General features: G+C 44.3%; 1 protein-coding gene across 1 annotated transcript in view; it reads right to left on the reverse strand.

Moving 5' to 3' along the window:
* The window catches only part of rad50 (RAD50 homolog, double strand break repair protein), a 54532-nt gene that overhangs the window by 16296 nt on the left and 11608 nt on the right, over nt 1-26628 (reverse strand). Inside the window, exons 15-24 of the mRNA XM_038292079.1 lie at nt 21382-21619; nt 16142-16331; nt 12532-12658; nt 11490-11683; nt 11027-11137; nt 10637-10729; nt 10380-10493; nt 10080-10207; nt 9616-9717; nt 9152-9274 (exon numbers count right to left, since the gene is read on the reverse strand). Of these exons, the coding sequence (XP_038148007.1) occupies nt 9152-9274; nt 9616-9717; nt 10080-10207; nt 10380-10493; nt 10637-10729; nt 11027-11137; nt 11490-11683; nt 12532-12658; nt 16142-16331; nt 21382-21619 (1420 nt within the window). The remainder of the gene's footprint in view (nt 1-9151; nt 9275-9615; nt 9718-10079; nt 10208-10379; nt 10494-10636; nt 10730-11026; nt 11138-11489; nt 11684-12531; nt 12659-16141; nt 16332-21381; nt 21620-26628) is intronic.

Here is a 26628-nt window from a genome sequence, read left to right on the forward strand (position 1 = left end):
GCTATAGCCTCCACCACCCAGTGGGCGAGGCGTTGCTTTGTGATCGGCTGCCCCTTACGGGGCTCCGCCCAGGAGACAAAGAGCTGATCACTCATCCTGAAGCTCTGCGTCCTGTCCATATAAGAGCGCACGGCTCGAACAGGGCACAGCGTGTGCGCTCGCCGTTCACCTGGGGGGGCGGCGAACGCCGCTAGCTCGATCGGTGAACAAGAACCAACCACTTTAGGAACAAAGGCCGGGTTGGGCTTCAGAACCATACGCGTGTATTCCGGGTCGAACCGGGTACATGCGGGGCTCACAGAGAGCGCATGAATGTCGCTGACTCGTTTCGCAGAGGCCAGGGCCAGTAACAGCACTGTCTTGAGAGACAGATGTTTAAGACTGGACCCCAACAACGGTTCAAATGGGGGTCCCTTAAGCCCCTCCAGAACCACCGACAAATCCCACGGAGGCAGCAAAGGTCTGGAGACGGGGAGGAGCCTGCGGGCGCCCTTCATAAACCGACAAACCAAAGGGTGTTGGCTCGCCGTTTTGTCTCCAAATCCTATATGGCATGCTGCTATAGCTGCCAGATAAACCTTAACCGTGGAAAAAGCTTTTCCTTTATCAATCAGTTCCTGTAAAAACGACAGAATCGCTGGTACAGAACACTGAAAAGGAACGTAGTCCCGTTCAAGACACCACCGCTCAAACAGTCCCCACTTGGAGCCATGTAGGTTCCTAGTGGAGGGAGCCCTGGCGTTTTGGATAGTATTAATTACACTCTGAGGGAGCCCGGCAGTGGTTAAATTAAGCCACTCACGGGCCAGGCCCACAGCTGCAGTCGCTCCGGGTGTGGGTGGTACACTGTCCCCGCACCCTGCGAGAGCAGGTCCCTGCGCAGCGGCAGCTCCCAAGGCTGGGCGCACAGCATCTGGAATATCTCCGCCAGCCAGTGTTGCGCTGGCCAGTGCGGAGCTATTAGGATCAGTCTGTGGTTGAATGCCCTCACTCTGGCGAGAGTGGGGGGTATCAGGGCCAGCGGTGGAAACGCGTATAGCAGCTCGTGCGGCCAGGCGTGCGCTAATGCGTCTACGCCCAGAGGGGCATTCAGAGTGCTCAGAGAGAAGAACAGCTCGCATCGAGCGTTTTCCCTGGACGCGAACAGATCTATCTGAGCGCGCCCGTAGCGCGCCCATATCTGCTCCACGACCTGTGGGTGCAGCGTCCATTCCCCGTACACTGGCGCGCCTCTGGACAGCAGGTCCGCACCCGTGTTCAAGTCTCCCGGGACGTGCGTCGCTCTCAGGGAGAGAAAGTGGGTACTGCTCCAGAGAATCAGGTCGCGCGCCAGATTGTGCAACATGCGGGAGCGCAGGCCCCCTTGGCGGTTGATATACGCCACTGTTGTCGTGTTGTCCGTCCTCACCAGGACATGGTGACCCGAGAGGAATGGGAGGAAGTGTCTCAGAGAAAGAAACACCGCCGAAAGTTCGAGAAAGTTTATGTGAAGGCGCTGGAGGGCCTGGCTCCAGCGACCCCTCACAGACCTGCCCTCGTGAATGCCGCCCCAGCCTGATAGGCTGGCATCCGTGGTTACCACTTTCCTGGACGAGACGGTGCCCATAGGCACCCCTTGGGTCAGGAAGGACGGGGCTCGCCAACAGCGCAGAGCTGTTATACAGTCCGCTGTGACCGTTATCCGCCGTGCGCCATGACGCACAGGGTCCGTTCGGAGCGAAGCGACCCAGCGCTGAAAGTCCCGCATGTGAAGGCGGCCGAGGCGAATCACGAGGATGGCTGAGGCCATCAGACCCAGCAACCGAAGGCACAGTCTGAACTGGACAGACCTGTGCAGACGGAATTGTGACAGGCACGTTCTGAAAACCGTCACTCTTTCCTCTGACAGGCGGGCTGTGAACGGAACAGAGCGCAGGGATAATCCCAGAAAGCATATCTCCTGCGTTGGAGATAGGTGGCTTTTTTCCATATTTATCACAAAACCTAAATCCATCAGGTGTTTTGTGACAATGTGTGTGTGAACCCTGGCTTCCTGTTCTGACTGTGCTAACAGGAGCCAGTCGTCTAAATACGTGGCCAGACGTATCCCCCGGCGTCTGAGCGGGGCTACCGCGGCCTCTGTGCACCGTATGAAAACCCTCGGACTGAGAGACAGACCGAATGGTAGAACACGGTATTCGTAACACACCCCTTGAAAGGCAAACCGGAGATATTGTCTGTGAGGGGGATAAATGGGAATGTGGAAATACGCGTCTTTCAGATCCACGGACGAAAACCAGTCGTTCGGTCTTACTAGACGCAACAGAGCTGCATGTGTCAGCATCCTGAACTTGTATTTCCGCAGGAATTTGTTCAGGGCTCTTAAGTCCAGAATAGGGCGGATTCCTCTCCCCCCCCGTTTGGGGACGAGGAAGTATCTGGAATAAAACCCTGACAGACTCTGTTCGGGAGATACGACAGAAACTGCTCGTTTGTCTATCAGAGAGAGAATTTCCTCCCGTAAAACTCGAGCTGATTCTCCCTGTGCATGTGAGTGTATTACACCGGAGAAGCGGGGAGGGACAGTGGCGAATTGAAGCCTGTATCCCCGGGAAATTGTGCGCAACACCCACGGTGGAGCTGCTGCTGCTCTCCAGCTTTCCCATCTGAGAGAGAGCGGGGGAACATATTGCGGCTCCTGCCCCGCGCCCCCCTGTGGTGGAACCGAGAAATGATTCTCGGGCACCACCGGAGGCACGGTGGAGCGCTCTGCTCTGCTCCACGGGGACGGCGGTGCCCATCCCGGGAGCAGAGCTGCAGGGGGCTGAGCGGCCACCCTGCTTATAGAGAGAGCATCGTCTGTTTTGGCTTTTTTTATTATCTGCACCCTCGGCTCGTGGCCTGGCTGTGACAGATTTATTTTTATTTTGACACCATTTTTTCTTTGAACAAGGGTGTGTGACTGTGCTTTTGGACATTCCGCTCGGGGCGCAACCGCGCAGACCTCCGGGGCGATGTCCTTCTCCTCGCAGACCGGCTCTGGGATGGGCAACGGTGGCGTGGGGTGCGCACAAACAAGCCAAAACGGTGGGCCTGCGCAACGGGGAACAGCAGGCTGCACCAACTGAGGAACTGGCGGCTGTCAGGCCGCCCTCTTTTTCTTCCTCGCCTGTGGGACCCAGCTCGCGGCGGCTGTGGGCGGCGGCGGCGTAGCGGTCGTGGAGGCAGGTTTCCCCTGCCAGCCGGCTCCGCGCTCCTTCCTCATCGGAGGGGGCGGACCTGGCGGTGGTGGCCGTCTTGGTACCTTAAAACGCGGCGGCTGGGAGGCTGCATGCGCAAAGGTTTTGCGTTGCACCGGAGGTGAAGGCGCAGGGGCTTTCCGAGGGAGACAAAGTTTGAGGGCCTCGTTGTCCTTTTTCTTTGCCTCACATCTTTGCTGCATTGTGGCCAATGCAGAGCCGAAGATGCCTTCAGGGACGATCGGCATATCCAGGATGTCATCCCGCTCCCTGTCGGTCAGGTTAGCGAGACTGAGCCATCGCGCTCGCTCCTGGACGACGAGGGTTGCCATCACCTTCCCTGTGGCCTGGACCGCGACACGTTGGATACGGAGAGACAGGTCCGCGATGACCGCCATCTCCTCCCACGCATCCGGGTCTTGCTCCTCAGCAGACGCGCCAAACAACTCCGCTTGGTAGGCAGTGAGGATGGAGAGGGCGCTGAGGGCTCTGGCCGAGAGGGCTGCTGCTTTGTATGCTTTTTCGGTCAGCGCAGACTGGAACCGTTCGGGCTTAGCTGGCAGCGTCGGGCGTCTGGGGGAAGCTGCAGACAGCTGGCTCACGCTGCCTGGGCAGAGGTGCGCAGCTACCGGGACTTCCACCGGAGGCATGGAGAGGAGGCCGTAGGCGTCCATCGCCTCGCAGTCGAGGGATGCTGCGCCCGAAATAGGGCTCCTGTTGCTGTATGGGCAGCTAGTCCATGTTTTGGAGAGCTCCGTCAGCAACTCGGGGAAGACAGGGAGAAGCTGCTTCACCGCATTTCGTGCCAGGGGAAGCCGTTTGCCTTCGTAGCGGGACCGGGTGGGCTCCGCTATTGCGACCGGCCAGGGAATCTCCAGCTTCTCTGCCGCGCGTTTGCACACGTCGAGCAGGTCCACATGGAGGGAGGGAGCTGGTGAGCTCGCTCCCCTGTCTTCCATGGCGGAAGGGCACGGCGGTTTAGGCCTCTCAGGCTGTGCTGGGGCCATGAAGGTGTCATCCTCTTCCTCGTCCTCTGATATGAGGAACGAGGTGTCGTCATCCTCCTCCATGGGACTGACTTCCAGCACGTCTTCCTCGGGAAACGGGGGGGCATGGAGCTGCTCGCACTGGGCACCCCAGTCGTAGTCAGTCTCCGGGGCTTACCCAGCTGTGTCCACGTCCTCCTCCGCGGCTGCACCTTGTGCGGCGGTGGGGAGGAATGGATCACGGTCCGAGATGCTAACCTGGCGGGCTAGCCTGCGTCTGAGGCTCTTGACCGTGAACACTTTGCAGTGTCCACAGGAGCCGGGAATTTCTAGGGCCAACCTGGCGTGGTCGACTCCTAGACAGGTACCGCACACCGGGTGGGTGTCTTTCCCTGAAATTTTATTCCCGCAGCCACAAAGACGGTGGTCTCCCCTGGCGTGGGGGTTTTGGACGGCCGCCATTTCCCGACGAGCTGGAGTGCTGGTAGGGAAAGGAACCGTAGCTAGCTGGCGTGCTAGCGTGGCGGGGTCGAGGAAGTAGCTGGTGTGCTAAATGCTCGTCCGACTCGAGCGTCCGTGGAGAGGAGCCGAGAGGGATTCCGCCGTGAAGAGAGACAAAAGGTTACCGGTCCGGTCTGGAGTGAGCGGACAGGGCAGAAGCCAGAGCACAGTGCTAGCGTCCGGCGACGGAAACTAGCAAGGTCCGTCTGTGGGCAGTTAAGCTAGCGAAGGCTCCGACGTGAGATAAGCTCTCAGGTGAGAAGAGGTTTTGAATTGGGGTGCCGTGATCCGCACACGCTTTAGTAGTCGGAGCTACGGGGCGTGGCGTATGACGGGCACTTCCACCGGCCAATCAGGATTGGCAGATTGAGATAGATGCTTCTATCAGGGCTGCAGGAGGCTGCATCCCATAGCGAGACACCGAGTGAATATTATGAAAAAGAACAATCAATATATGTCTTGCTGTACTGATATGTTCATTCATTCAGTAAAAAAGGAGCAAAAATGGGTTTTGAACTAAAAAGGTTGTTTATGTTGGTGATACTTTGTTTTTCGATTAAAATGAAATTATTCATGATTAATTACAGACCCTACAGTTAACTTGATTAAACATTTAAATCGAGTCCCACCATTAATATCTCTATGTTAATCTGTTCTTATAGCATGGGAATTGTGACTGACATCACTTTCCAACAAATGATGCGATTGGCGATCAAACCGATAGTTTCAAACCAATGCGGTCTAAACCATCAAGGGTCTGTTCACACACAAAACCGACAAAGGCTTCATTCCAGGAAAGACTTTTTCTCAACAAGAGATGTTTAGATGAGGAACATGCAAACTCAGTTCATCCCCACTTTTTCCAGTAGCTTTTTAAATAAATATATATTAAGATAACTTTTAACAAAGGAGATAATTAAAACCCAAACTTATGGTACGGTAAATAGTGTACTAACTTTTGAAAGCAGTTTTTCTTTACTGCAGCGAGTATGTGACCTTATACATAAGGTATAATCCAGATCATATTTCATACAAACCTTTAACTGAATTCAAGCAAACATCTGTTCCAAGAAAATCTAACATAAAATTAATCTTATTATTTTTTCTGTGAATGTTATTAAAAGATTTTGCTAAATGATATTTAATCATAATACACATACAACCACATCCTACGACAAGGCACTTTTCGAATGACACTTGAACCATGTCAAACTCACAAGTGCTAGCAGTTTCCGTATCACTCATGACTTTAACCACATTTCAGTCAAAGGAAAATGTTTTGATATTGCCAACATAACACTGGTGTGAAAAAATTTAATCTCATACAAATATGTTACAAAAAATGGTTTAACTGTGTTTTTGTTTGTCTTCTTTACAAAGATATTTCTCAAATATATTCAATATCCCTTTAGGATAACGTGTAATTGAATCAATGAAAAGCTAATTGAAAATAGCTGCTACTTTACTCCTGCTCACTTTTTAGAATTTATAATATCACTTTATCGAAATTTGATTTTGTAGAGCCACAAACAGGTCAGATCTGACAGGGATAGTAATACACAAACAGTGTATAAAGTGGGGTACATGTACATTTATACATGGTGTGATTTGATATGTTAAAGACAAAGGGTCTTTTTCAATAAGCATGGTTAACAAACTCAAATCCTAAACTTTGAATTGATCTAGCCTTTGAGTTTTATAAAAGCTGCCGAAAGTTAGCTTAAAGGAATAGTACACCCAAAACATGATTAGCCTTCATTTTCTACTCACCCCCATGCTGAACAACACTCTGGAGTACTTTTTGATATCTCAAATGCATCTGGAGATCTGGGAGGCTTCTTGCTGTCTGCTGACATTCAAATAATGGAGGTCCATGGTGCCCGAGACAGAAAGGTCCATAAAAGTCCACAAAAAACGTGTCAATATTCCTCCATACTGCTCGTCCAATGTGTTCCAAGTGTCCTGAGTGGGTAGCATCCAGAATTTACTCGAAACAAAGTCATTTAGAATGTTTTTAGAGCATAAACAGTAGTGTATAGGATTTCCTGAAAGCGCGCACATGCGCGTTCACGACGCTACGGAAGCCGGCACACCAAACCAGATGAAAGTGCGCATTCAGCGTCTGCTCTGCCAATAATGCAAGAAGAAATGTGCTGTTTACCTGTGCAAAGAAAGAAACAACGAAAGAAAAATGTCTGAGGACTTCAGTGTTGAGGAAGAGCATGAGTTCTTTGCCGAGCTGAATGCGCTGGTTTGGTCTGCCGGCTTCCGTAGCGTCGTGAACGCGCATGTGCGCGCTTTCAGGAAATCCTATACACTACTGTTTATGCTCTAAAAACATTCTAAATGACTTCGTTTCAAGTAAATTCTGGATGCTACCCACTCAGGACACTTGGAACACATTGGACGAGCAGTATGGAGAAATATTGACACGTTTTTGTGGACTTTTATGGACCTTTCTGTCTCGGGCACAATAGACCTCCATTATTTGAATGTCAGCAGACAGCAAGAAGCCTCCCAGATCTCCAGATGCATTTGAGATATCAAAAAAGTACTCCAGAGTGTTGTTCAGCATGGGGGTGAGTAGAAAATGAAGGCTAATCATGTTTTGGGTGTACTATTCCTTTAATCAACTCTAAGAAGGTCCACTCAGAGTTAAACATGTGCGTATCAAGTATGAAAAGACATAATCAGTTGAACCCTGATTCAATGAGTCATCATGATGACTGGCAACAGGAAGTGCACATTTCTTCACACTGGAACTAGAGATTTTGATGCAGAAAAGCAAAAAAAAAACCCATTCAGACAGAAACAGTGCTACAGCTGCAAAGTAGAGGAAAATAGCACAGGATAAGATTGCCACACGAGTTAATATGCAAGTTTATATGAAGTGGACTATGGCAGGCCGTTTTTACATTTCTTTAAAGCACTCGCCTCTCTGTTGTTTCATTTGTAGATCACTAAAATAAGATTCTTACGGATCAAAATCACATTCCTTGACAGAACTGTTATAAAAGAGGATTTAAATGACCTTTTTTGGCAGCAGAAACTGAATTTCAGAAAGTTAAAAAACAAAACTGTACCAGTAAGAATTGAGTTTTATATATCAAGAAATGTTTATACATTTTAAGTGAGTGTTTGAGATTTATCAGCTTAACTACATATGCATTTATGACATACATTTCTTTATAGTCAAAATAATACAAATGCTGACCAGTAACAATGGTAATATGAAGATCTGAAATCCATTTTTAGACATCCATTATGTTTATTCTAGTAAAAGGCAGGTTTTATTCTTTTCTGTGCTGTGAGCTTTAACACTGTACATTTTTTACAATAACTTAAGAAAAACCATGTCTGAGAATCGTTTTTCCCCATTGGACAGAAATGACAAGAGGGAGAGAAAGCACAGACACACGAAAAGAAGGAAAGCTACTATTGGGGTCCCTCATACAGCACCTCTGTTCTACATGTAGGTTCTGCATTAACAGCAGCAAAATCAACATGGGTCCCCCCAGAGCAGTTCATTTAAAGCAGGTTCAGAGATGGTTCATTTCTAATTTTAGAATGCTGTCGGAGATAGGCATGTAAATCATCAACTGGATGCCAATATGTTCTGCCTTTCTAACAAAATTATTTACAAAGATTTTAACTCTGCAAAAACAACTCAAAATATGACTTGACCATTTTATTTCTGCACTCTTTCAGATGTAAGCCATTTAAGCCAAAACAGCAATCTTATTTTGAAAAACAATAATACCAATACATCACTTGTTCACTATAGTCTTGTGAATTTCAAAATAAAGGTGGATCTTGAAGATGAGGATGTGGACTGATGCTTTCATTTTGCATGGATGTGTTTGAATAAAAAATGTAGTGATATAGATTATTGCAATTTCCCCCCGCTTGTTGGATAATGCCTCCTGCCAGCTGAGAGAAAGCTGCATCATGCTGGCAGCACTGTTGCTAAACAACAGATGACAGATCAGGTATGATTTTTTTTATATTTCATTCTGTCCAAATAGAGGTATGCTTGCTGTAGCTTGATTGGATCAACGATGGTTTGTATTCACATAATTAGCACAAAGAAAGTGGGTCTTTTGTACAGTTGTCTGTTTTCTGTCAGGGTTAAGAGTAATAATATTTGCCAAAAGGTCTGAATCAGAGGGTGGAGATGAATACCGGACTGTTTAAAGTAGACCTTCCTGTGGCTGGTATGAATACAGTCTCACCCATAGTTTTCAAGTCTGAAAATGTCAGTGACTTCAGTCTGAAGTAGAGATGAGTCCCTGAGTGGCCCCCATCCAGCAGACAGACCAACAACTCAGGGCCATTTCTGTCCCTGACAGGTCTGATGTATGCATTTCTCCACTGCACATCTGCATATATTGGCTTGTTGCCTGATCTTATATATCTGACATTTACAATTTTTAAAGTAAAACTTACTGATCAAGGGCTTTGTAGTAGAGATCAAGGTCCTTTATGACCAACTCTGTGGTCCTCATCGTGATCATCTTGTTTTTGTAGCGCTCATCAGCTTTGTCATACTGGTCCTCTCTCAACTCTTTTCTGTAAGAAATTATTTAAAGGTCAGATTTTATGTTATACACAGAGTGAAGTCTTTCTGTTGCTACATATATCAAATATGTTCCTAAACAGCACACTTTTTAGTTAGCACTCATCTTATAGACACAGCATGCTTTATTCAATATGTTATTAATCACCATCATTCCAGAAAACCAAGAAGCAGTGTAGTCTGGACTGAATGATGGATAGAACACTCAATGTGTCCGTTTTACTTTTAATGGCCTTTCCAAGAAGCTTTCTATGGGTTGAAAGGATCCAGCCCTGCCTTCTAAACAGATTTTTATGATTAAAAACAATTTGCCTGACATTTCTATTTATTTGACCTGTAATTCAGTATCTCTTCTTCAAAGCCTTTCTGCCGACCCTGCGCGATGCTCCGGTTCTTCTTCAAATCCTCTAACTTGCGTTCTGCATCACGACGTTCACTAAAATAAAAAAAAAAATAAAAATCACATTAACATGTAATGTTAACATTAAAAATATTCAGAGACTGTTAGTCTTCGGGTATCGTGAACTAGGATTGCACATTATTAGCATTTTGAACAATGTCTTATATCCAGCGTGAGCATCCTCTGCTGTTAGACTGTCATGCTGGCACAAGTAAAATGTAGATTAATGACTGCTGAAATATATATTAGCATATTGTGCAGTATCGGTGCTTTGGGTTGAACATACACACACAGATACAGTGATATCGATGTATCTGTGATACATTGTGCAATGCCATGTTGAACTGGCAGCTGTTGCATTCATTTGACAGACTTATACTAGTTTGAAGTTCTCTTACTGGCGCAGCTGCAGCACCTGCATGTTGCCCATGTCTTTCATGAGAGCTTCTCGTTTAGCTAGAACCTCCTTCAACTCCTCAACCCGCTTCCGTAATGTTAGATTGTCTTGCAACCAGCGCTCTTGAACCTGAAAAGAAAATACAAGTAAGAGGTAATAAAAATTATTAAAATTCAACCAAAGTTTTGAGGCTTTACTTGTCCAGTTTTTGTCAATATATTATATGTCAATATAAGCAGCTTCCTTATTTGCTATTTAAACTCTAATGTTGAGCGATTTGAAATGAGCCCAAAGTTTGTACCTTTTGAGTGTCTATGTCCTGACGGATGTTTCCCATCTCCTTACTAATTTTCTCTTTCTGCTTCTCAGCCTCGTGGAGTTGAGTGTTGGTTTCTTGAAGCTCTGATTCTTTTTGCTGATAAACAAACAATTGTTTGAATCAGTTTAAAGAAAATAAAAACAAAACATACGGGATAAGATTTACATGTAACAGATTAACAGTGATTTGCTTTAAGAAAGTGAACTATATAAGAGAAAGGTAATTAATAAACACATTACCTCTTTATATTCATCTTTTCCTTCATCTACGTATTTTTTGATGTCTCGCTCCAACATGGAGACGGCTTTGACCCTCTCTTTTATGACACTGATCTGTCCAAAACAGTGAAAACAATGGTGAAAATCTAAATGGTTTTACACTAGTATACTTATGCATTTGTTTTAAGTATTTAATAGTAAAGGATCTTCCATTGTATACAATATAATTAAACCTTGTGGGAGAGGGGAATAACATTGACAGATAACATGAAAGAATTACAAAAAGTCGAAGGGGATCACAGAGAGAGCAGATCAGTATCTGTCTTTTACAGTCACATGTAAAAAAAAAAGAAAAAAAAAAGAAAAGTGAATATGACGTCAACAGAGATAAAAACGCGAGTCAGCATCAACCTTCTCCTGGCCTTCTTCCTGTGTCTGCTTCTTGCGCTCCATCAGCTCTTGTTTCTCTTGTTGCAGCTTATCCAAAGCAACAGATAGAGGGGACAGTTGCTCCTTCGCTTCCTGTTTTACAATATTTAGGAAAAGGTAAATAAATGTTAAATAGCAATGGAAAAAATCCATCCTTCCCCTACAAATACAAAACATTTCAGAATAAGAAGAATACAACAATGTGACGTTGAAATAAAAACACTTTTCACTTAATATTCTTAAATTTTATGTTTTGTTTTCATCAGATGTTAGAAGAAAAATCAATATTTCTTAATCTAAAAAAACTCATATTACTTTATTGAAATAAGCTAAGTTTTCAATTATATTCTATTTCACTTAATGTGTCTGTATGTAGACAATAAAATGTTATATATGTGAAAAGTAAATTATCATAAGAAAAACCCCATAAACCACTAAAAATTACCCGGATGTCTCTCGTTAAAGCTTGTATCTCTGCAGTGAATTCAACACACTGCTCCTCCAGCTGCTGCTGCCTCTGCATGTCGCTGCTAAGCTGGAGCTTCTCTGCCTTCGTTTCATTGACGGCACTTTTCAAGATCTGAATCTGATCCTGCTGGTCTTGGATCAGCTTGCGTTTCAGCTCCATTTTGCTAGAAGCTGGAAAGAGACGGAGCCAATGACTTAAAACAGAAAAATGTTATTATGGATTGTATGACAGAATCTGCTGCGAGCTTGGAGGTGTATCAAAAAGGGAACTATGACTCCCAAATGCAAGATAAGTCTCTGATATGGGTCTGTAAAAAAATAAAAATTAATTAACTATAATATATATATAAATATATATATATATATATATATATATAATAGAGTTTTGAAAATAAATTCTTTGTCGTTATTAAAATGAAATAATAATAAAACATAAAAAAATGTTTTCCTTTTTAAAAAAAAATCAATTGAGGAATCTTTCGCGGCATCACATCCCTCTAATAATTGCTCACCAGTTTCAACAGGCAATTTGAAAGGCCTCCTTGCCATCACCCTAATTTTTCTCTCCCTTCACATTTTCTCTATCAGAATCAAGTCAACTTCTAGTTAGTAGAAAGCAGTACATGTACTAATTAAATGCAATTTAAGATATTGCAAGAGAATCAAGAGACACAATACCAACTTTAAAGGCTTTAAGTTGAGTTTACAGATTTTAATTTATTTTTTTAATACCCAACAGAAACTCTGATAAATTGTTTTTGATTTCAAAATGTTATAATTATCGATTCCATGTCTGAAAGCGTGTTTTTGTTAAACCATGCTAAAAGGTTTTTGAATTTTTTTCCTTTACAGTTTATTACAAAAAAAATATGCATTACTGGGTTCTTCGGGGTTTAGCTGATTTTTGGCAACTTATTGGTCAGCAAGTCAGGCAAATTTAAGAACTAAATGCAAAAATAAAAGATCGAGATTGTAGGGACGGATGGGAGTTTGTGAATTAGAAAAAACAAACAACGTACTGGTGTCAAGTTTGTGCTGGGTTTCTTGTTTCTCCTGACTAACTTGCTGGATGGTTCTGCTCAGGTCTACTCCCTGGAGTTTAGCTGACTGCTGAGCAATTTTTCTCTCCAGCATCTGCAGGTCCATCTGGAAAAGTGCAAAACATTCACAATGGCACACAATACAGGATGACCTACCAACATTTGTCAAAAGCATATCATTAATAGGATGTTTCTCTTGTTGTTGGTGAGATTTATAATCTTTTTTCAAGTAAATAAAACAAACAAAATAGTTTTAGCTGAAAAAGGTGTTAATTGTTTTGTTTTTTTGTAAGTTGACTATAATGTATAAAAAAGGATTAATACAAACCTTAAGAAAATACCATTATGGTCACTTAAAGGTTGATTAAATGACACCGCTACTCTTGTTATTGCGCAATATTCTACTAAGAAAACCTGCTTTCGGGCTGTAATTTAAGGGAATTTCCAACAAAGCAGTTGGAAATCTGTGCCAGACTTACTGTGTATCTGGAAGGTATTCAAAGGACTGCACTTTTTTTGATATTTAGTTGTGTTGCAGCCATATTTCCAATTATATTAAATAAATTGATTTCCTTAAACTCCTACACACAATACTCCATTCTGAAAAGATAGAAAAAATTTAAGAATAACTCAAACTAAAAATGGAAAAAGCACAGCAGTGTGAATATTCTCTGGATGCACTGTAGCTGCTTAAGCATCAGGCTGCCTTTGAAAACTGGTTCTACAACAGAACCAAGCTTTTACAGCCTTTAATCAAGGCTGGAAGGATGGCTATGGAAATCTTACACACAAAATAAAGCCTGCACTGCAAAAACAATCAGCAAATAATTAAACTTTCTTAAATTAAGAATATTTAGCCTTAATTTGAGCAGGTAAACAAGATGAGCTGCCAATGGAATTAGTATTTTGACCCTTAAAATAAGATAATTAGATAATGTGCACTAAAATAAGACCATATAATATAATTTTCTTATTTTAAATGTAAATTGTCTTGTTCCATATGCAAAGTGTCTCATTTTACCCTTCAATTCAATAAAAAGAAGAAATAACTTATTTAGATTAAAATTTTTTTGCAGTGTGGAAAATTAGTGTCGATTTGAAAAAGGTTTTTACCACTGCAGCAACTACTGAGTTTAACTAAAGATTAAAGGGATAGTTCGGGATTTTTGACATGAATCTGTATGGCATCCCCATCACCAGTGTCATGCAATCACACTGACTTACCCCTGGCAGCATCCTGTGAGCAGAGTTCTCGTCCAGCTTTGGTCAAGCCGAAAGTAGTCCGGCAGGTTTGCTAGACCCAGCGAAATAAAACTTTTCTCTTCCCAAAACATTATGTGTTCAAAAGAGTGATATTTTTGCATCCCAAAAACATTGTAGTGGAAAAAGTCACACGTCGTTATCACTTGGTCCTATTTTCTCTCTGTTCGTATCAGTGCGCGCGACACCATGACCTGACAGCTAGGGCCTACCTGTTTGATTCGCGATTGTTTACTACTGGGGAAGATGTCTGACTACGAGAGCGACGAGGAAAATATCGACTTCCACTTAGAGCCAAAGGGATATCTTTATGAACCCGAGTACACTGACGATGAACTTCGACAAATGGAGTTAGATCGGGCAGAAAGAGAGAGGGTGGACAGAGAAGTGATGGAAGCTGAAGCCGGAGCCGCAGGAGCCACAGCTGGAGCTGCGATATCCAAGGTGGTTCGCACTGATACGAACAGAGAGAAAATAGGACCAAGTGATAACGACGTGTGACTTTTTCCACTACAATGTTTTTGGGATGCAAAAATATCACTCTTTTCAACACATAATGTTTTGGGAAGAGAAACGTTTTATTTCGCTGGGTCTAGCAAACCTGCCGGACTACTTTCAGCTTGACCAAAGCTGGACGAGAACTCTGCTCACAGGATGCTGCCAGGGGTAAGTCAGTGTGATTGCATGACACTGGTGATGGGGATGCCATACAGATTCATGTCAAAAATCCCAAACTATCCCTTTAAGGAGACCAGAATACAGGCACATCTACAAAAAAAAAAAGGACAACTTTGGAATTTTTTTTTTACTCAGTTTGGAAAGTAAAACTAAAATCAGAAGAGTGCATTATTTCCAGATTTTATTTATCCATTTTTAGGATTATGGTCTACAGATAACGACAAATTTCAAAGTCAAATACTATAGACTCTTTGTCTATAAAACATCCTAATCAGCTGATTGATTCAAAACAGCTTTGAAGGTTTCATGAGCCTCTAAATTGTTGATGTCGATCTCCACTCTTTGACTCTTCAATACATCTGAGTAAAATATAAGATCATTAGCAGAGCTCTGTAGCTGCTGACTTCATGCTAGTGAGTCAGTTTTCCCTTTTGATGTAGATGTGTGAAGTCCTTAAAGTTCAGATTTCGGCCCTCAAGGATTAGAGTTTGAGACTGTTGATCTTTAGGTCAATCTCGGACAGAAGGTGGCAGCATAATCCAGTTAAAATGCCGACTTGACAGAAGTCCAGAAGACAGTCACCTTCCACTAGGTCAGTGGGCCACAACAGTTCAGTGCTAAAGAAGCTGGTTCTCAGTCCTTTATCCCAGCATATTCAGATAAAGCTGAGATGAAGAAATAAGGAAGAGGGTACAAGCAACAGGTATTACCACAACAGTAGTGATGTAGTGCAGCCTAAAGGCCCTCACATAATCTGGCGTACCATGAGCCATACAAACTCGACACAATCTGTCTGCAGACAGTTGAGACTTAATACTTTCAATAATAGTGTCTATGGCCAAGAGGAGGAGATGTGTCTTTTAGTAGGTACATCTTTCTCCGTCTCCTGGAATCATTTTACAGAGCTGTCCAGTAAAGACAACATAGAAAAATAGGTCGGACATATCCCATTAATCTTTTGAACTTTCAAAGTCCTTATTTCCCTCATTGGTGTGTCATACGAGTTTTAATGTTTCCTAACTTCCTCAACAGGAAGCTCTCAGATTTGGACTCCATTTCATCCAGAAGATGGCACCAGTTCTCAACCTATCTGCTTGGTGTCACATCCAAAACACTTTGATGGAACCATTGTTTATGTGACTGATGCAATTTATTGTACAACACAACACACGTCAAAACTGATCATGAGACCAGTCAGATGGATGTCCACTTCAACTCTGTCTATACCCTTGAGGACACGTGGACCTCCTCGGAGTGAACTGAGCCCAAATATGTGATAAGTAAGGCTTACTTCCATGTCATGGCACATTGATGCAGTAATTTACGGGAGATCTAACGAAGAACTGGATGCAAAAAGCTCAAAATACTTTTCATGAGCCTGACGGTTCTATTTAAAACGTAATCTTTATTAATGTTATGTAATAATCTAATTTGTGAGACACTATATTTGGGGGTTTTTATTATCAAAAATCATGAATTAGCTAGGATTAATCTTTGCCAATTTCCCCAAAAAGCAGATGAGCTCCTGTGGATAAAGGGACCGGTTTGGTGTAGGTTGAATGCTAGAAATATTAATGCATAGTGTTCATAACATGATAATGATGTATGTCAGAAACTGTGAATAGATCAGAGAAGGATTGAACAGTGATACCAGGTATCTGTCCATTAGAGATATGTCTTGCAGGCAGGCCTTTGCAGTTTCCTCCTCAGACATTAAGGTACCAAGAAGAGTCTCCTGCTCTTCTACATCAGCCTTGAGCCTCTCGATTTCTCTGTTGACACTCTGAAGCCGGTTCTTCAGCTCAGGCAGCTCCTTCTCTTGAAATTGAACAATGGACTGTCTGCAAATAAACACATAAAAAAAAGTCTGTACATTTTTTTTACATTTTAAATAAAAAAATATCCAATAAGCAGCAGTAGTGTAAATTAAAATGTTTGAAGACACAACACATAAAATCCTGAAGCGGACGATCTACACAGTGAAGAAAGATCACAATAGGTGCCACTTTTGTCAGCTTAGATTAGGGCTGAATACTTTAATACATTTCAACATTGCAACTCTTTTAAACTAATATTATGATAGTGATTTTATTTCACTTTTCCTTTGCACTAACTGCAAGCATGTAGATGTTTGGTTTCAGGGTTTCAATTTGTTCATGACCTTAAAGGCTTGCTTTTCCAGAATTCATTGTTGCAGGACTTTGCTGTAACCTTTCATTTGTGCCTCTTTTCTCCTTTGTGTGGCTGCAAACTCTTTTTAAGCATTTTACCACCACCAAAAGAGCTGGAGTGGGATATTTTGTGTTCCACTCTCAATTTAAATGTGACCGAAACTGAGTGCCTCTGCAATGAGAAAATTGTATTTTATTAAATTCAGGTTACACTGCAAATGCATTTAATTGCCCAGCCTCAGCTTGGTCCCATTAGCCTCGATTTCATCCATGAAAATAAGAAAACAAGGACAGACTTTAAATTGTTAGCTTTGTCCCATCCAGTAATGGCATTGGAAATATTTCATTGAATCTTTTAAAACCCTTTGTAGCAGCTAAACACCAATCAGACACTGCAGGCTACAGTTAAGGTAGATCTCATTGGAGAGGGGGGTCAAACCTGGGTTTAGCAGGGTATACCTCATCAATTGTCCAATTAGACTATGTTCAAGTTTAATATATAGATTTAAAAAAAAGAAAATAAAACATTTAAAAAACTGCATGGTGTCAGATTTAGTTTATCTTGTAAGGTTACAATCTCATCCAGTGAGAACTGAGCTCCATCTAGTGGAACTGGTTGGATCTTCAGTAAAACTACTCCAAATTACAATACTGTAATTTGCAAGTAAAAAAATAAAACAAAATAGAAAACTACAAAGATGAAAAAAAAAATAAAAACAAACTACAATAGCAGGTGCATAAAAGAACAAAGGTCTAAACAATACCATATTTTTGTTAGTGTTGCATTCATGGTAGTTTTCTATATATTTTCTTTAGTAAACTGTTAAAAACATCAGGGTGACATCTGTAGAAAATATATCAGCTTAGCAGAACCTAAACAATATTTACATAACCCACAATGATTTTTTTAATTTTAAAAGTAGCACACGTTTTTAGTACCGTATTTTCACGACTATAAGGCGCACTTAAACGTCTTTTTTTTCCCTCAAAATGTGCGGTGCGCCCTTTGGTGCGGTGCGCCCTATGTGTGTTGTAACTGCGACTTTTGAGACCACCTCATTGAGGAGATGATGAAAGAGTGGCTGAATGTAAGGAGACCAGGTGTTTTTTTCCACTCATCACCATCGCTGTTAATATGTAACTCCATGCGTGCCCATCTCACAGCTGATGTGAAAAACATGGGGAAACAAATTAAGGCTGTGCTCGCTGTTCAACCGCTCGACATCGGTGTGAACCGGACCCAGCAGGTGCAGCAGAAGCAGCGAGTTTACATGCAAAGTCAATGGTTGACGCGCGTATAGGTGCAGCAAAAGGTCCCGCAGCGCGTTTTGAGCAGCAGGCGCAGCGCGTCGGGAGCGTTTAAGCATCTGACGCACCGCCAACGCGCTACTGCTGCTATGGAAAAATTTAAGTTTTGCTGCTGGACGCGCCGCATCAACCAATCAGAGAAGCTGATCTGGGAGCTGACAGCGAGACAGACACAGCGCTCTGATGACATATGATATCAACGCAAATGGAAAAGGCTGGATGGATGAGGAGATGATGAAAGCGTAGCTGAGGGAGGTGTAGCTTATGTGAGGAGACCAGGTGCTTTTTTCCACGCATCACCATCGCTGCGTGCCCATCTCACAGCCGATGTGAAAAAAAAGGTGAAACAAATGAACGCTGTGCTCGCCGTTATCCCGGGGGTCTGACAAAGGAACTTCAACCGCTCGACATCGGTGTGAAGCGGCCGTTCAAAGTAAGGCTGCGAGCGGCGTGGGAGCGATGGATGACAGACGGAGACCAGTTTCACGATAAGTGGAAGGCAGCGCCGGGCAAGTTACGCCACCGTTAGCGGATGGATTGTAGATGCTTGGGCTAACGTGTCTGCTGGCTCTGTTGTTCAAGCTTACGCAAAAGCCGGCATTATTTCTGAGGAGCCGCGCTGCACGGAAAGTGACTCTGACAGCGAAGAAGGGGAAACTGGCATGTCTGATTTAGCACAGCTGTTTAATTCAGAAACAGAGGATGATGACTTTGATGGGTTTGATTAATACTTTGTAATAAATACATGAATAAAGCACAATCATACTCAGTTTTGCTCCCGCTCTATTTTTCTACCTGAAAACTTAATTCAACAGCAGCCTCTGGGCGGGTCTCCTCCTCTTCACCGCGGCGGCTGGCAGGTGTTTTTTCATCTAAATAATCTAAATCTTGCAGCTATATTTGCTGTGATCAGGGGGAATAAAGTAGTTTTAATATGTTTTTAAGTGAGAAAGTCCACCTGAAAACTTCATAATTGCAGTCAGTTCATCCAGATTATCTATTTCTGTCAGAGGCGCTCAGACCCCCACATACCAGCGGTGCACCGACAGTAGAAATCCCTTCATCAGCAGCCTCTAGGCCGGGTAGCCTCCAAGTTCACCGCGGCTGCTGGCAGGTGTTTTTCATCTAAATAATTTAAACTGCAGGCACCAGGATAGCGGTAATAAAAGCGAACAAATTCCGTCGGCAGGTTTCAGGATTTTAAGTTAATTTAGGAGTGACCACAGCGCTGTGTCATCTGCGATGTGTCTGTCTCATGGCCAGCACCCAGGTTTGATTAATACTTTGTAATAAATACATGAATAAAGCACAGTCATACTCAGTTTTGCCCCCGCTGTATTTTTAAATACGCAGTAGAGGTATTTAAAGGTAGTAGAGGACATGTACCTGTATATAAAAAACGCGTCCGGTGCGCCTTATGTGTGTGTTAAATACAGAAATGGGACACATAACTGAGAGTGCGCCTTTTAGTACGGTGCGCCTTATGGTCGTGAAAATACGGTATATAAATCTATAATAAAAAACAGTGTAACCTAGCAGGACAACCAGCCAATAAATGCAGAAATATCACTAATTCTAAGAATTATATTTATCTCTGCATTTCTTTAAAGATTTATCTCTTTACAGCTTTATTTGCATTTTTTTTCTCCAGCAAAGAAGCCTGAGCTACAGAAGCGTAGAAAAAACCCATGATCTAAAATTATTATGGAGCTGTATCTCATTATGACAAGATTGTTATCTGGCACGAATAGGAAACTTTCTTCTTATAAATGTGACAATTTTTCACATAAAAATTACATAATTATCTATTTATCAGTTTTACAGCATGACATAACTTGGATGGACATTTTCTGCCTTGATGGACTGAAGCGTGACGGGAAAGATTCAGTCTAACTTTCTAACAGTCTAACTAACTCCAAAGTCAGTTAATAATTAATAACTCTTTTGAACATTTAACCCTTAGTTTCCCTTCATCCAAATTGCAAAGCCACAAAACCTCTTTATAACTTTGTATCATCCACCAGGTCCTTACTCTCCATTTTTCGATCAGTTTTTATAGTTCCTGTCTAATTTGCTGTTGAATACTGACAGGGTCATCATAGTGGGGGATTTTAACATCATAGTCATTTTGTAATGATTATCTTTTATGAAATATTTTGGTGATATGAGTTGGTGCTTTAGATCAAAAGGAGACTGGTTTTTATGTATAATATCTAGGGGCAGAACGGTTCACAAAATCCACGGTTCGATTCGGTTCACGGTTTTGTGGTCACGGTTTTCGGTTCGGTTCGGTATATGTTTATTGTTACACCGAAAAATAAAATTTTTTTTAAAAATTTATGAGAGAATAAAAATTAATGAAATTAATGAAAAAAATCCCCCAAAATTAATAAATTGTAATTATTTTTAATGATCCGCGGAAACCCTGGATCATTTCCGCATGTTTTGCTGCTTTGAATTTAATCATCTCGCGCATGCCCTCTATAATCTCCAAGGAACTCAGAGCGGAGCGGACGGGAGCCACAGTGGAGGCTATAGGCTTTGCTTTGCACAGGCAGTCTGGAGCGCAGCGGGGCGGAGAGCTGACGGAGCATGTGGGATTTTGGCGTTAGAATGACATGTTGGTCATGTTGCTGTTAGCATAAACAAAACGTGTTGCACAATGCTTGCACACTGTTGCACTTTAATCCACAACTTTCTTTCCGCCGTCATCGTAGATCACTCTAAATGCAAAGTGGTTCCATACAGCAGACCTATAAAGTGCTGCTGGCGCGTCTTCCAACGCCTGTTCTTCCCCACTCGCCATACCCACACAATTCTTCAAAACAGATTTTTTTCTGCTACACCCGGCTACGCTGCTTCACTTCTTCTTCTTGTTTACTACTGGTGGTTGGCTTTGGTCGCAGTACCGCCACCTTCTGCTCAGGAGTGTAAAAGCTTCGCCTATGAGAAAAGGAGCAGCGCACGAACTGAACGCAACACACGCGAACCGAACCGAGACAGTCGAACCGAACGGTTCGGACGGTTTTCATAAACCGTTCCGTCCCTAATAATATCAGTTTTGCTAGATGTATACATTTATTGACAAGATTTGCTATTTTTGTTTTCTTTATCATCAATAATAGCTTTGAGTAAAACAAATATAAAAAAAAATATATATACATTGTTTCGCTAATCAAATGTAGCATTAATCATCATCTTACAAGGTTATGTAAAAAAGGTTTTTATGCAGATAATTAAGAGTGCCTATGGGTATTGCCATGGTGCTAATTGAGTGTTAAAACAGATACAAAAACTGGAAAAGATCATATAGTTTTTACAAACCCCCCCCCCCCCCCGTCTTTTTATGATACAGCTCCATGATAATTTTAGATCACGTGTCAGTTCAATGCTTCATCCTGAATCAACATACCTCACAGGTCTGAGAGAGATCATTTCATCCCTCTTCCTCTCCTTTCTCTTCAGGTCCTGCTCTGTGTTCATCAGCTTGTCAGGAACCAGTCGTAGCTTGGATTGCATGTCGCTGATAACTTCCTGCAGATCAGATTCTGAAGGAAAAGTCCTCTGGCAGACAGGGCAGCAGGGCTCCCTCTCCTCTGTCAGTTGGCTGATGAACTGGGTGTACACTGCTGTAGCTCCTGCTAACATGGCTTTATCAGGGCGATTGGAAAAGGAGGAAATATTAGAAACTCTGGCATACTGGTTGTATAAGACTGACAAAAAAACTTCAGCATTCATTGTGGTGGCCCTCTTTTGTTAGGCACAGATAACTTTCAAGGAAACATGTGCTAAACAACTGCTGCTCATAGAATTGCACCTGAAACAATTTATTCAATCAATGAAGGAGTTGTTTGAACAAAGCTACTGAGTGCCAACCATTCCAGGGATCTGAGGAAGCAAGCTGATGGGAGTGAGACTTTTGTACACCTTTTTTATGAGGGAAAGGGCTGACAAGACGTATTATGCTTCAAGAAAAGCCTCAGTAGATTACAAATAAACATTTACTACTGTTCAAATTGTGGAAGCATATTTTTTCTTGGGCTATTTGTGAGATCAAATGTTTTGAGTCTGCCTGCCTGAATAGGAGTAAGTTCAGAGAAATCTTGTACCAGCCTCTATGCTGTATTGTTTAAGGTAGGGGGACAGAAAGCAGAGGCCTCCTTACTCTGGACAACGGTGAAGGAAAGGTCATGAGAGATGAGAATTAGGCCACACAGCCTCCTTCCTGTGTGAACGGGAGACCTGTTTTAGCCCGTGTTTATCTGGCTAAAATTTATGTCCTTGGTGAATTGTGAAGTGTTTTTTCTTAGGAACAACCAAATGTTAGAGTGTGAGAAAGTTTCCTTATGCAGGGAGCTTGCAAGAATCTCAACTTCCTAGCATCACAAAATCTTCAAACAGAAATATCCACAAACACTCAAGCAGCAAATTTGTTAAAACGTTCTTCGTTTCCAAAACTTTAACGGCAGCTCTGCACAAGAATAGAGAATATTCCGCCTGAGGCAGGGAGTATTTTGTCTGACAATAAAGTAAAAATCAGGAGTTGGGTGGCGTTCGGTAGGGGTGGGCCCAGGACGCTGGATTTGCCGTTGAGCCCCTCCGAGGTGTCATGGGCTTAAATCAACGAAACACCAGTGAAGGGGGGTGCCCATTTGACAACCTTCTGAGCCTACCCAACTCCGATTCCATTCACAGAGACCTAGTGGTGCCTTGAGGGAAGGAAAGAGAGAGAGAGAGCAATGCCACTGGCCCACAGATGGTGCAGGGGCAAGTACCTGTAAAATTGGACCAGTTGCGATATCCCTTATCGTATTTTGCATATTCCTTTCTGGCAGACCCAGTGACCACTTGGAAAGACAAGTTGGCAACCGAGGAAGAATGGTGACAGCGAGGAAAGACTGCTGACATCTGGGAAAGACCAGAGCTGGGGTGTGGCGGCTTGGCAGGCCAACCACACTCTCCGTGAGGAGAAAACCCAAACAACCGCTATGGAAAGGTATATTACAAGATACCCCCGGGGCCGAGCGAGAGCGGGGGAGGATGATCGACCCACAGGACAGAACAACGTTATGACCACCATTAACGGACAAACGACTACGGAACAGCCAAGCGATTTATCCCGGGTCTGTAGATGTGGGAAGAAATGCAAAAATGAGAAAGGGCTGAAGATACATCAGACAAAGATGAAGTGCTTACAACCTGAAAGTAATGTGCAACGCACAGGGAAACCTGGTGAGACGGAGGAGAGGCCGGGGCAGGACACAAACCACAGTCTCCAGAATCTCCAGGCACATGACGAGGAGGGAAGCAGGAGCAGCATCGCTGATGTGACGGAGGCAGCAAGGCAACAGAGTGAGAGTGAAGTGACTCAGTATAACAGGCAGCTTGCGCAGATCACTTGTGAAGGAGACGTCCGGAAACAACGTGTGAACTGGCCAAATGCAGCTGCAACAAAAGAATGGGAGATGTTTGATCGCGACGTGGACCAGGTGCTGGAAGCAGCCACTGCAGGAGATGTGGGGAAGAAGCTCAAGGCCATGTCCTCTATAATCTGGAGCATGGGTGCTGAGCGCTTCGGAAGGAAAGAGCTGAAAGGCAGAGCAGACACCCAGCTCAAAGAGAATAGACGCCTGAAGGAGATAGCAACCCTGAGAGGGGACTTGCGGAGGCTGAAGAAGGCCTTTCGCAAAGCAACACCAAATGAGAAACCAGCACTCACAGAACTCTGGAAGAATCTGAGGGAGCGCATTAAGATCTTGCGACGAGCTGAGTGTCACCGCAGGGACAGGAAGCGGCGGTTGAAAGAAAGGGCAGCTTTCACCAAGAATCCATTCCAATACCTGTCAAAACTCCTGGGTGACAAAAGATCAGGGGAGTTGAAAGCAACAAAGGAGGAGGTGGAGGAACATCTTCGTCAGGTTCATAGTGATCCCAGAAGGGAGGTCAGTTTGGATGAGATGGAAAAGCTCATCAAACCAGCCGAACCAACAATCCCTTTCAAGACAGAGGAACCAAGCTGGCAGGAAGTTAACAGCTTTCTAAAGAAAGCCAGAGGAAAATCGGCTCCAGGGCCAAATGGCATCTCATACAGTGTTTACAAGCATTGCAAAAGGCTCAGGAGACAACTCTGGAAGCTACTGACAGTGGCATGGAAGAAGAACTACCTTCCTGATGACTGGCTGATCGCAGAGGGGTGCTTCATCCCTAAGGAGGAGAACTCTTCAGGGATCAAGCAGTTTCGCACCATCTCACTGCTCAATGTGGAAGCTAAGATCTTCCTGGGGATCCTGGCAAAGAGGTTGACCACCTTTATGTTGGAGAACGGGTACATGGACACTGCGGTACAAAAAGGGGGCATTCCAGGGATATCTGGCTGCCTTGAACATACCAGCGTTATCTCCAAAATCATTGAGGACGCGAAGAAAAACCATGGCAACCTGGCAGTACTGTGGTTGGATCTGTCAAATGCTTATGGAACAATACCCCACAAGCTAGTGGAGCTGACGCTGAAGACCTACCATATACCTAAGCGATTTCAGGCGCTTCTGCAATACTACTTCGACGGATTCAACATGCGTTTCACCTGTAGGGAGTTTACCACCAACTGGCAGAGACTGGAAGTGGGCATTGTCACAGGCTGCACGATTTCAGTGATCCTTTTTTCCGCAGCGATGAACCTTCTCGTCAAATCAGCAGAGAAGTTGCGTCGAGGTGCAGTACTTGCAAGTGGAGTCCAGATGCTGCCTATTCGAGCATTTATGGACGATCTCACCATAACAGCAAGATCAGTACCAGAAGGAAGATGGATTCTGGAGGACTTGGTTGAGATCACCAATTGGGCAAGGATGGAGTTCAAACCAGAAAAATCTAGAAGCCTGGTTCTGAAGAAGGGGCGCGTTCAGGATCGGTATCACTTCAAAATTGGAGAGAACACGATCCCAACTGTCCAAGAAAAGCCTGTGAAGTGCTTGGGAAAGTGGTACAGGGCGGACCTCAATGACAGGCAGAGTGTGAAGGAGCTGCTTAGCCAGGCAGAAACTTGGATGACATCTCTCGAGAAGAGCAGCCTCCCGGGCAAGTACAAAGCCTGGGGTTACCAACATGGGGTTCTCCCCAGACTGCTCTGGCCTCTCCTGGTTTATGAGGTACCTGTCTCCACTGTTGAGGGACTGGAGAGGAAGCTGAACACCTACCTGAGGAGATGGTTGGGCATCCCAAAAAGCTTTTGCTCCATTGGCCTGTACAGCACAGGCAGCAAGCTACAGCTGCCAATAACATCAGTGGTGGAAGAGTACAAGGCGACAAAAACACGCCAGGCCATGATGCTGGGAGACAGTAAAGACGTGAGAGTACGTCAGGCAGACATCGTCATCTGGACAGGCCGAAAGTGGTCAGCCAGCAGAGCACTGAAGGAGGCCGAGGACAGACTGAATCACGCAGACATTGTCGGGTCGGTAGCCCAGGGAAGGCTGGGTTTAGGTTGCTTCACCAGAACAAGCTGGAACAAAGCGGATCCAAGGGAGAGGCGAGGCTTGGTGCAGAAAGAGGTCAGAAGGGTGGAGGAGGAAAGCCGGCATGTCAAGGCTGTAGCCATGAACAAACAAGGCAGCTGGACTAGATGGGAGAGTGCGAGAGAGAGGGCTCTTACTTGGCAGGACATCTGGAGCATGGAAGGCCACCACATCAAGTTCCTTTTATGCTCTGTTTATGACGTCCTACCTACTCCCTCAAACCTCCACACCTGGGGAATGGTCGAGAGCCCAAGCTGCAAGCTCTGTGGAAGGACAGCTAACCTTGAGCACGTCCTCTCTTCATGTCACTCAAGCTTAGCAGATGGCAAGTTCCGGTGGCGTCATGACCAGATCCTTGCTCAATTGGCCGACGGCATCGAGCAGGCAAGGAAAAGGGCAAGACAGCTGTCCAAAGGGCCTTGTTTCATACATTTTACCAGGGCAGGAGAAAGTGGAGTAGTGGGAGGGAAGAGCAAGGGGGTCCTGGCCACGGCAAATGACTGGGAGATGCGGGCAGACCTAAAAAAGCAGCTCAAATTCCCTGAGGAGATAGCCCACACTAGCCTGAGACCAGACATTGTTCTATGGTCTAAAGGTACCAAGCAGGTGGTGCTCATCGAGCTGACTATCCCCTGGGAAGAGAGGATGGAGGAGGCCTATGAGCGTAAGCTCAATAAATACCAAGCCCTCATCCTAGAGAGCCAGCAAAATGGATGGAAGACCTGGAATCTCCCAGTGGAGGTGGGCTGCAGAGGCTTTGCTGGACGGTCGCTCTGGAGAGCCCTTGGACTGCTGGGGATTGAAGGGCTGGCCAGGAAGCGGCTTGTAGCCAACGTCACCAAGCGGGCGGAGGAGGCATCTCGCTGGATTTGGATGCAGCGCGAGGTGCGCTGGCAGAACCGAAGCACTGAATGAACGAAGAACTGGATGAGGAGTTGGGTGGCGTTCGGTAGGGGTGGGCCCAGGACGCTGGATTTGCCGTTGAGCCCCTCCGAGGTGTCATGGGCTTAAATCAACGAAACACCAGTGAAGGGGGGTGCCCATTTGACAACCTTCTGAGCCTACCCAACTCCGATTCCAGTCACAGAGACCTAGTGGTGCCTTGAGGGAAGGAAAGAGAGAGAGAGAGCAATGCCACTGGCCCACAG

The sequence above is a fragment of the Cyprinodon tularosa genome, unplaced genomic scaffold (genome assembly GCF_016077235.1).
Source record: "Cyprinodon tularosa strain WSP-4 unplaced genomic scaffold, ASM1607723v1 ctg307, whole genome shotgun sequence".
NCBI lineage: Eukaryota > Metazoa > Chordata > Actinopteri > Cyprinodontiformes > Cyprinodontidae > Cyprinodon > Cyprinodon tularosa.